The 11,534-nt window shown below is 38.7% G+C and overlaps 2 protein-coding genes across 2 annotated transcripts; both read left to right on the top strand.

The window, feature by feature from the left end:
• The first annotated feature begins 656 nt into the window (after window positions 1-656).
• On the top strand, window positions 657-1,238 carry LOC103444843 (UBP1-associated protein 2A-like). Its single transcript, XM_017332023.2, has one exon. It carries the CDS (start codon window positions 657-659, stop codon window positions 1,236-1,238), a length of 582 nt encoding a protein of 193 aa, XP_017187512.2.
• Window positions 1,239-4,757: 3,519 nt separating this feature from the next.
• LOC103440142 (uncharacterized) lies at window positions 4,758-8,741 on the top strand. The gene is made up of 3 exons (XM_008378832.4): window positions 4,758-5,346; window positions 5,688-5,894; window positions 8,311-8,741. Exons 1-3 carry the CDS (start codon window positions 4,789-4,791, stop codon window positions 8,452-8,454), a joined length of 909 nt encoding a protein of 302 aa, XP_008377054.1. The 5' UTR covers window positions 4,758-4,788; the 3' UTR covers window positions 8,455-8,741.
• The last annotated feature ends 2,793 nt before the right edge of the window (window positions 8,742-11,534 follow it).

Raw genomic sequence — 11,534 nt, 5'->3', positions numbered from 1 at the left:
TAGTCCAAAAACACGGAAATTTCGATGAAAATATCGGGATATTATCGATATCGATAAAAATTGAATAAAAACCACGGAAATTGTAAGAAAAACTTGGAAATTTTTATTGAAACTTTGCAGGATGTTTATTTAGTCAATTATCTATTAGTTTATCACAAAAATTTGGAAGGAAATGCATTGCATGATGGATTTAACTGATTTAAATTGATTATATAGCAAGCTGGCAAACATTGTGAGTTTAGACAATATGTAGTAATAAATGAAAGAAGTTTAAACACACCATAATCATTTATATATGATGAATTAGTACAATATTTTAGACTTTATACATTGCATGGTAAGATACATGAGTGACTTAGTACCACATAGAGTTCCTATGAGGTTCAAAATTTTCACTATCTTCATCATCTCTATGTGTAGAGTAAGTGTAAAATGGGAGGGGTTTGAATCCCCTTGGTGTAGAGTAAGTGTAAAATGTTAGGTTGAAATACGAAAGTACCCCTAACCTAAACAGATAAGGATACTTTTACCCTGCATCTCTCTCGATTCCCAATCAGTTCCTGCGTTTTCACTTGGGTGCTGGCAGCAGTTCTTCAAAGAAACCCTAACCCTAACCTTTAAATCTCTCTATCCACGACGCTTGCACCCCTCCTTTAATGGCGAAAAAACAAAAGATTAGCTCCTTCGAGCCCTCCAAACCCACCAAAAAGCAACAACATGTCGTAGTTGAGGAACCCAAACCCCAAAACGAACCAGCAGAGGAAGTAGTCGAAGAGGAAGAAGAAGAAGTCGAAGAAGAGGAGGAGGAGGAAGATGAAGGAGCCAACGAAGAGGAAGAGGAAGAGGGAGAGGACGAAGTGGGGCTAGGCGGTGAGTATAAGGAAACCGGTAACATAACCACGATGTCCGCCTCAGCCGCTTTGGATCAAGCCGGTGCAGGTGATGATGAGGATGAGCCAATCCAGAATCTTCTAGAACCATTCACCAAGGAACAACTTATCTCCTTGCTCCTCGAAGCTGCCGATAACCACGACGACGTGGCAGATCGAATCTGGAAGGTTGTGGATGAGGACCCAATCCACCGCAAGATCTTCGTCCATGGTCTCGGATGGGACACCAACACCGAAACCCTAACCTGTGTGTTTAAGGAATACGGTGAGATTGAGGATTGCAAAGCTGTTTGCGATAAGGTCTTTGGTAAGTCCATTTTTCAAGTATTTTTGGGTTTCATCTCATGATATTATCGATAATATCGTGATATATTGCCCAAATAATGTATTAAAATGCTGAAAATATCGTCTCCAATATTATTGCAATAATATTGACAAAAATATCGATATATTGACGATAATTAAGTGGATAAGTGTGAAAATATCGGCCTCTCAAAAAAACGATATTATCGGCGAAATATCGCCGATAATATCGATATTTAAGACCTTGACCACCATCAAGTAAATATATTTCGCCGATAATATCGATATTTAAGACCTTGACCACCATCAAGTAAATATAGCATAGCATCACCCGTTTCCATAAAATCATTTGAAAATTCAAATTATATCCACATAGTATATAACAAGGAAGTTCTCATGGGTAATGACCCTTTCACATAAGATTAAAGTCACTCACCTGGTGTCACATCCCGACTTGGGCTCCACCACATCCTGGGCTCGACTCCGCCGTAACACGATATTGTTTGCTTTGGACCCCGACCACGCCCTCACGGTTTTGTTTCTAGGAACTCACGTGAGCAGAACTTCCCGGTAGGTCACCCATCCTAGCAATGCTCTGGCCCATTCTCGCTTAACTTCGGAGTTCCTACGGAACCCAAAGCTAGTGAGCTCCCAAAAGATCTCGTGCTAATGGAGGTGGGCATGTACATATAAGGCATAGAGGATCCACTCCCCTAGGTGATGTGGGATCTAACAATCCACCCCCTTAGGGGCCCGATGTCCTCATCGGCACACTTTCGACTAGGGATTGGCTCTGATACCTAGAGTCATTCGCACTTCTAGATTCAGCGGCACTGCTCCAAGGAACCTAATACAATACACAATACCCCACTTAGAAAACTTAGTCAGATCAGCATGCAAAGCGAGGCATAGTGCCACTTGTACGTAAATTGAGATGAATGGTAACCGGGAACGACATGTCATCATGATGAGCCAACTAAGCTCCATCAAGCCTCAACAACATTCTAAAAATAAACAACACCCTAGGCTAATTTGGGACACGTTGACTAAAAAGTCAACCGTCGATCAAAGGTCAATTGTAGGGTCCACAACCCTAGTAATTCAATTCCAAAAATGTCACCTCCATTAAATCCAAGTTAATTTTTGTGTTAAATGTACCTGTGGCAACAATGTGCCTACTTTAGCTTATTTGGGCACAAATAATAATAAAAATAACTTCAAAAAGGCATGAAGATGAAAACCGAGAAATATCAATCCCTGCCACCTCCAAGCTCAACCTACGATCACCAAAACTTCATCCAAGCTCAACCTACGATCACTGAAACTTCATCCCAACCTTTATACTCTACTTGGTGGTTAGAAAATACTAAGTCTTAAGGTGAGTTAAATTTGTTAAGGTGATAAAAGAGGAAGACTCACAAAGAATGGGAGAAAGAACTAAGGCTAATATTGATGTATCATCATCATAATTTTGATACTAAAGAAGAAAGAACGACCCAATCGAATAGTGGCCACCACCTACAAGATTGAATATGGTTATATTTTCATTACTTGAAACCTATTGTAAGCCCTGAGTCGGCAAGTGTATCTGCCACCGGATTTACCTCTTTGATATCATGTTGAAGTTTTATGTGATCCGTGTGGATGAAGACGTGAAGTGGATACCTTTCTTGACCATTCACATCCGCTATAACATACTTGTTTTGCTCGTGTTTAGAGAGGCCTTGAATTGTAGGGTGGAGTTGGTGGTTGTATGTTGGGTCAAGAGGTGATTGTCAGATAGAGGTGGTGGTGGTGATCGTTAGTTGGTGGAGGCCATGCTTTCATGATCTTCTATTAGATTTGGAGACAAAATAAGCCCTAGTTAATTTAACAGAAATTACTAAGGCTTAACAGATGTGACATTTTTAATAGGTTGGGTACATGCCTGGAATGTTTAAAAAGGTTGAGACCAATTTGGAATGATACTAAAAGGTTGGGTTGGGGGAGGGGGAGGGGTTTAGGTACTTAATCATAAATGTTCAAACAATGGAAAATTCGTACTTTTATCATTACAAGCAAGTAGACTTGGCAATTTTTTACATGACTTGTTAACTCGATCCAAACAACATGACAATTTGAGGTAAGTTCTTATGATTCAACCAAAGGGCGTATAATTTAGAGACTCCAAAGCAAAGACTTGAATGATTAGGCAATTTCTTCCATTTCAACATTCTTTTGTGAGGATACAATTAATAGGTCTCGGGTCAACAAGTTAACTAATCAAGTTGTCATTGGATGACACGTTAAGAACCCAAGTTTACCCGCAAATAACATGTTTCAAACCGATGAGAAAATGTTTGATAATTTTAAACTCCAAAAAAAAAATCTAACTACCGTAGGCATAGCATTTAATCACATAAGTGAGATTAAAAGAATTTCAAAGCACATTAAAAAAATTCATAATAAATTACTTAACAGTGTGAAAATGTGAAAATATATGCAAACCCTTGTGATCGCATCCTCTACATTTTGACGATGAGTACATCGTTGTTTGAATTTTTAAAATCCTACAAACCCTCGAGAATAGTGTTTTTATGGGGAGTTCAAATTAAATCAAAATTCATAAAAATCAATGCACAAGTAAAAAATATGAATAAATAAATAAATAAATGTTTGTGATTGCATCCTCTACGCTTAGACGATGGTTATATTGTTGTTTAGATTTTCAATACCCTCCAAATCCTCATGAATAGTGTTTTTTGGTTGAGTGTATAATTAATAAAAATTAATGTATAAGTGTGAAAAATGTAAAAAAAAATAAACAATCACTCGTAATGACAAACTTTACAACTTTTGTGAATGGGTCAACTCTGAGATTCGATACCATAATACATAAACTCTAGATTTATATTTAACTATTGATTGCCGTTTATGCTTTATTGTTCTTACTAGGTTTCGTTATTCGAATTTTCTTTTTTTGATAACATGATCTTTTAGCGCATGCAGAAAAATGAACGATTTGGATAGTTGATATCATGTTCCGATGTTTACGGTTAACTGAAATATGAGTCGATATTATATAGTTTCTAGAGACTTTAAAAACAATATTTTTATTAACAGTAAAAATCTAAACGTGATATCAATGATCTGAACCGTTCATCTTTCTGCATCCGCTAAAAGATCTTGTTATCAAAAAAGAAAATTTGAAAAAAAAAAGAAAGAAATTTAGTGAGAAGAATAGAGTGTAAATATAAACGACAATCAACGGTTAAATTTAAATCTATGGTTTGTGGGATTATGATGGCGAATTCTGGAGTTCACCTCTTCACCAAAGTTATAGAGCTTGTCATTACGAGTTTTTGTATAGTTTTATAATTGATGTGAAATATATTTTCTATACGAGTAACAGATTGAATCATATTACCCGTTAATATTTAGGTAATATTAACGGGTCGAGTTCGGATCGGGTCATATTATCCGTTCATTTAACAGGTGTGACACGATAATAACCGTTAATATATCACGTATGTCACAAAAAAAAAAAAGTATATCACAAAAATAATACGAACATGAAAATACTCCATCATTTACAATACATTTTGAAATTTACTAAATGAAACAAGGGAAAACCAGAGCCAGTGAGTTGCTATTGAGGATAGGGAGGAGGGGGAAAAGAATGGCAGCAACGAGCCTTTTGAAAGGAAAGTGCGCCGGCATCAGCGTCCGTCAGCTCTTCCCCTTCGCCCACCCGCACCGCCCTCTCAATTTCAACCAAATCAATTCCGCTGTCAATCACAATTACCACCACATCCGCATTCGCCGCGGAAAACTCACATTATCACCATCACCAAGACTCGCCGCCTTGTGGAACTCCTCTTCTCCCTTCTGCACCGCCGCCGACGCTTCTGCTGCTGCTTCTGCCTCTGCTTCTGAGGTAGTGAGCGATGCTGCTGTGGTCGACGAGGCAGTGCCCGTGAGCGAGGTTGTTCATGAACAGAAGAAGATAAAGGATGCAGCCGACCTGCTCGACATAAGGGTTGGCCGAGTCCTTAAGGCGTGGAGGCATGAGGAGGCTGATTCTCTTTATGTGGAGGAAGTCGACGTTGGTGAGCCCGAACCCAGAATCATCTGCAGTGGCCTTGTCAGATATATTCCTCTTGATCACCTTCAGGTACCCAAATTCTTTGTTCCAACTCACGAATTCCTTAGTTTGCATATATCCCATTTGTATTCAAAACACAATGTGAATTTGGAGCATGTATATGTGTATGTATATTGTACTATATTTTATTCTTGTTGGAGCATAGTATCGCATCAAAGGTGTACAGTATATATGTGAGGTTCACTGCTAATATGACCTGAGGACTTTTGTGGTAAAATCTCATACTTAATACATCGGTGATGTTGGTGGTGGGCCATGGTGGAAAAAGTTCATTTATTTTTGTGTTAGAGAAGTGAGAATGATCAGATTGACAATTGTATGCAATGGGATTTTGTGTCTGTGTGATGCAGGATAGAAATGTAGTTGTGCTTGCTAATCTGAAGCCGAGGAACATGCGCGGCGTGAAGTCTAATGGAATGCTTATGGCAGCTTCTGATGCTTCCCATGAGAATGTTGAGCTTCTCGTGCCACCTGAGGGTTCACTCCCTGGTGAAAGAGTATGGTTTGGCTCTGAAGAGGATCACCTAAATCAGCCTCCTGCTGCCTCGCCTAACCAGGTACTCTCCGCGTCTAATCCTCAACTGTTGAATTTTCCAAGCATACATGCTAGTATAATTCAAAAGCTAGTCACCCTTCATGAAAATTGCAAATCGATGTTTGAGCTCAAGCAAATATATGCTCTGCTCCTCACTTTGGGCCTCTCCCAACACCACTCATTGACTTCCAAAGTCCTTTCTTTTGCTGCGCTATCCAATTCGGAAAACATGCGATACTCTTATCAAGTTTTCTCACAGCTCTCAAACCCAACACTTTTTTCATTGAAACACAGTTATTAGAGGCTACTCCAACAGCAAAAACCCGAATTGGTCCATATCAGTCTTTGTTCAAATGTTGCATGACGGGGTCTCTCCAGATTATTTAACCTATCCATTTCTTTTAAAGGCGTCAGCTCGCTTATTTAAGCAAGAACTGGGTATGGCTGTGCATGCTCATATTGCTAAAAATAGTTTCCATCCTGATACATAAGTGATTCCTTGATCCATATGTATGCTACTTGTCAAGATATCATAAATGCAAGTAAAGTGTTTGATGGAATCCCTGTGAGAAACTCGGTTTCGTGGAATTCGATGTTAGATGGGTATGCAAAGTGTGGGGACGTGATTTCAGCACGGGAAGTATTTAAGTTAATGCCAGAGTGTAATGTGGTGTCCTGGAGTTCTTTGATTGATGGGTATGTTAAGGCCGGGGAGTTTAGTGAGGCTTTGGCAGTATTTGAGAGAATGCGTGTTGTGGGGCCTAAAGCAAATGAGGTAACCATGGTGAGTGTTCTGTGTGCATGTGCGTAGGTGCTCTTGTGCAAGGGAAGGTGATGCATCGGTATATGCCGTTGAATTTGGTGTTGCAAACATCACTAGTGGACATGTATGCCAAATGTGGGGCGATAGAGGAGGCTTTAGGTGTGTTTCGTGGGGGTTCACTGCATCAATCTGATGTGTTGATATGGAATGCAATGATTGGAGGACTTGCAATGCATGGATTAGTCCCTCAGGCACTTGAAATTTTTAGCAAATTGCAAATAATTGGGATTGTGCCAGATGAGATAATGTACTTTGTGCTCATGGGGGATTAGTGAAGGAAGATTGGCATTTCTTTGAATGTCTTGGTAAACATGGTATGGAACCCAAGTGTGAGCACTATGCTTGCATGGTGGATGTTTTAGCACGAGGAGGCCAGGTAGTGGAGGCATACCACTTTATATGTCAAATGCCCAAGGAGCCAACAACTTCAATGTTAGGTGCTTTACTTAGCAGGTGCATGAACCATGGAGAATTAGATCTTGCAGAAATTGTTGGAAAGAAGCTTATAGAGATACAGCCAGATCATGATGGTAGATATGTTGGTTTATCAAATGTTTATGCATTTTCCAGACACTGGGATGATGCAAGAAGTCTGAGAGAAGCCATGGAGAGGAGAGGGGTGAAGAAGTCCCCTGGTTTTAGTTTTGTGGAGATATTTGGAACAGGAGAAATTTATAGGATGCTGAATTTTATTGTGAACCAGATTAAATTTGATAAGGAGTACAGAATTCAAGATAATTTTTTTCATGCAATCGGAAACTTCTAAGTTCTTCGGGTGTTGAATATGCCTGGTCCAAATGGTGGCAGATCTCATTATTTGGGGAACTTGAACCTGGTTGTCGAGCCCTATTCAGGAGTATATATCTCGGGAAAAGTCTGAGTACATGGAAAGATAACACAAGGTCTAAGCTCAGGCTGGACAGATAAGATAACCCCTGCAATCCTAACATCAATTAGACATAAGGTTGATATGGAATGTTCATACCCTTCCTTAAGTTTGTCAACTCCTATGTAGAACCTTCCCCAATTCCATTCGTGCAAGAAAATATCTTCAGGAGAAAATTGTGACTACTTGATGGCCTATCCGCAATGAGTATCTAGAGTCTTTCGAACATTCTTATTACTCTGTCCTTGGACTATGGAGGTTGATTTTGGTTACCTTTTGGTGACAAGGTGGATTAGTGAACTTTTCTACGATGGATTTCTGGCATTTCAGAATTTTATTCAAATGAATGTGCATGTGCTTACAGTTTCCTGCAAGGAACAGAGTTAAGTTCCTTTTACCTTGTGGTATGTCTGAAAACCAGATGTGAGACAATGGCTATGTGCACAGAAAATTGGGTTTAGCGTCCCACGTTATCTCTTGTTTGGGTTTTGATAAGTCCTGGCTTACTAGGGCTACCTTCTGAGACAACGGCCATGTGTTTATGGATTGGGCGTTCTTAGTTTCTTTCTAGTGTTGTGTGGTTGTTTGTCTCTTGCTGTCTGTTAAATGGAATCTCAGACCACAAAATATACATGCTTCAGGCCAGAGGCACTTGTTGGGTCAAGTTTTTCTTCATCCATCATATACTTTGATTTGTATTTATGGTTCTCGTTTTATCACTTTTTGCAGATTCAGAAGAAAAAGATATGGGAATTGGTGCAACCTCATATGAAGACCGACAATTCTTGTATTGCTTCACTTGGGGAGCATGTAATGCGGACATCTGCAGGTGTGGTAATCTCAACATCTCTGAAAAACGCAAACATCTCCTAATTGGACCAGGAACGTCGTGTTATTAGTCAGTCTCTCACACAATCTCATCAACAATTTATCCATACTGCTATATGATGACTCTCAACTGATTTGTAGAAATTTGGTGTCAAATGGTTTATATAGTTTCCGATGATTTATTTGGTTGTTCGTTGTTTTATGTATGCCTATTACCATATTTCAAGGCTTATCATGCTTAATTTCTTGTAATTTTAATGAGAACGAGGTTGTGTTTTCACTCTTGATTTGATTTCTAAAGCTGCGGCCTAGGTCCAAATATTGCAACAGAATTTGTTTGTAGCTCATCTATTGAAGTCTCGGGGAATCATGGATTGTTCTTAATTGAAATTAATCATGAGATTTGTGATCCATATTTCAAGATTATTTGCTGGATCATTATTTTCACCCAAGTTTTCTGTTCCATGATATGTTGGAAATATGCACCTAGAAACTAATATGGCCGTCTTATGTTAAACAGACATTTCAGCTTAAGTTCGAAACCTGTTGGCTCTCTAATCTAACATTTAACTACTCATGCTATCGTCTATTAAAAAAGAATGGCTTATGCTATAGCTTAAGAAATTATTGACAAGATTCATAGCATGCATTCCTGTAGAGGAGAGCCAGTTATATGAAATGTGATGGCTGTCACCCTTGCATCCTGATTGAATAATGCCATTGGATCGATACGTCATGGTAGTGGTTAACCAGTTGATTACAAGTCTTTCTCCTTGTGCAGTGGATAATGAATGTGATAGCATTATGCCCTCCTTACAGATTATAATACCATTGATGAATTTAGAAGTAAAGGCAATGTTGGACAAGGTGGGAAAGAGCTTCACTAACAAAGTGGGAAATTGGGTCCCGTTTCCGAATCCCTCTCCAAGGCTTGAACTTCCAACTCGTGGTTGGAACCATAAATAAAAATTAAGTCGTACGACTATCGGCCCACCAACAACGAAGCGCAATTCGGGCTAGCTCGCTTCAAATTGGGATGGCCCCTTCCTAGTGTGCGATAATCCTTCAAGATCTTGGGCTCATCTATTCCCGAAAGCGCATGCTCCATGTAGTCGATCGGACTGGGAATATAACGGCCCTTTAAATAACCAAGGGACGCGTTACCCGACATGGCAGACCAGCACGAGATGCCAAAAAAACGCAAAGACATGCCACAAAGCACGAGATGCAATTATTGCCACAATTAAATGACCGATCTGCTCTCACTTTAGCTCAGCAATAAGGTTGAGGATGATCTTCTGAGTTCCTATAAATAGAGGTAGAGGCCTATAAGCTGAGTACCTTCGTCAAATTCAATCTTTATGATTACAAATTCTACATCATATTCATTGCTCAAATTCTACATCAAATTCAATCTTCTGAGTTCCTATAAAAAAAAACCTAACCGTACCAACATCATATTCATTGCTCAATTGATTTGGTTAACGAGTCAGATCTAAGCACAAATTCTACATTACTACATAATCAGTCAGTCGGCAATCCACAACAGGGGCACGCCCACTCTCACACTCACTCAAGCCATTTCATGGCCTTGAGAATGAAATCAACACATGGGGCAAATAACGTGTTAACCTAAGTCGGGCTCTGTCTGATTTTGACACCAACAACTCAAGTGCCTGCAATCAATAGAGGTAACACACCGCATCACCAAGTTTACCCATCTCTGGTCAAAAACCATACATGTTCAAGTCCTCAGTCTTAGAGGCATAAAAAAGAACCTAATCGTACCAACATCATATTCATTGCTCAATTGATTTGGTTAACGAGTCAGATCTAAGCACAAATTCTACATCACTACATAATCACTGTCAGTTGGCAATCTACAACAGTGGCACGCACACTCTCACACTCACTCAAGCCATTTCATGGCCTTGAGAATGAAATCAACACATGGGGCAAATAACGTGTTAACCTAAGTCGGGCTCTGTCTGATTTTGACACCAACAACTCGAGTGCTTGCAATCAATAGAGGTAACACACCGCATCTCCAAGTTTACCCATCTCTGGTCAAAAACCATAATCAGCATAATCTCCTCGAAAAAGTTTCAATCAACTTGGTCATATGCTTTATTCATGTCGAGCTTCAACCCCGCTTCTAAAGACTAATTAGCCTTTCTCAAATTTTAAGAAATGATAGTGAGTATCATGTATTTTCTTTTTCGTTTTTTAGTATAAGGCTGCGCCTATTTAATTTTAAACAAGTAGCACAAAAAAAGTTTGATCAGATATCAAAATGAATGTGAATTATAAAAAATTTTGTTCGCACACTTCTGTTTATTTGTGACTTCTAGGGCGTGTAAATCAAAAAATAATTAAGAGACATACATTAATACGTGAGAGAAAAAAATGTTAGATTTCGGTAACCCTAACTACCTACTAAAACAAATTGCAAAATTAATGCAGAGCATTAGGCTTTGTTGTACTTCTTTTTCTTTAGATACTACCACAGTATTACAAATTACAATCGGCCATACATGTTTAGAGGAAAGGTTAGGGACTATTTAATAACCATTTTGTTTTTATTTTTTACTTTTATGTTTTATTTTATTTTTTAAATTGAAAACTAAATTTTTTTTTGGTAACTAGTTTCAATTTTCAAAATATAAAAACTAAAAAATTTAAAACGAAATGATTATCAAACAGTCATATAGCTTTCACAATAAACCCCACATCAATGGCACACTGAAATTAATCAATTTAATAATCCAACCAGAACTAGTAAACATGATTGCAGAGACATTATTGTAGATACTAAAATCAATTTAGCAATCCAACAATCTAGAACAGCAATTAGGGACCGGGGTGGTCCTGGACCACCCCACGTCGGCGAAAAACGTCTATATAGATCCTTCGAGGACCTAGGTTGTCACAAATGCACTCATATTTTATGTGCTTGATAAGAATCTTGATTTGATTTCTGCTGTTCGAAGTGAAAACAACATCTATGTTCGGTTTCACGCCTTCTAACTAATATGATTTTATGGTGATGATCATCAATGTATATGACAAATAATTGCAACGCAAGGTACCCCATTTTGATCAGTTATATTTGTTTACTAATGCAT

This window comes from Malus domestica, chromosome 11, assembly GCF_042453785.1.
Source record: "Malus domestica chromosome 11, GDT2T_hap1".
In the NCBI taxonomy this organism is placed as follows: domain Eukaryota; kingdom Viridiplantae; phylum Streptophyta; class Magnoliopsida; order Rosales; family Rosaceae; genus Malus; species Malus domestica.
The sequence above is the reverse complement of the archived record's forward strand: the minus strand, read 5'-3'. Positions and strand labels throughout refer to the sequence as shown.

Coding starts and splice junctions, on each gene's coding strand:
- LOC103440142 (XM_008378832.4), top strand. CDS start 4,789: ATGAAACAAGGGAAAACCAGAGCCAGTGAGTTGCTATTGAGGATAGGG. Junction 5,347..5,687: donor TTCCTCTTGATCACCTTCAG/GTACCCAAATTC, acceptor TGTGTGATGCAG/GATAGAAATGTAGTTGTGCT. Junction 5,895..8,310: donor CTGCTGCCTCGCCTAACCAG/GTACTCTCCGCG, acceptor CACTTTTTGCAG/ATTCAGAAGAAAAAGATATG.
- LOC103444843 (XM_017332023.2), top strand. CDS start 657: ATGGCGAAAAAACAAAAGATTAGCTCCTTCGAGCCCTCCAAACCCACC.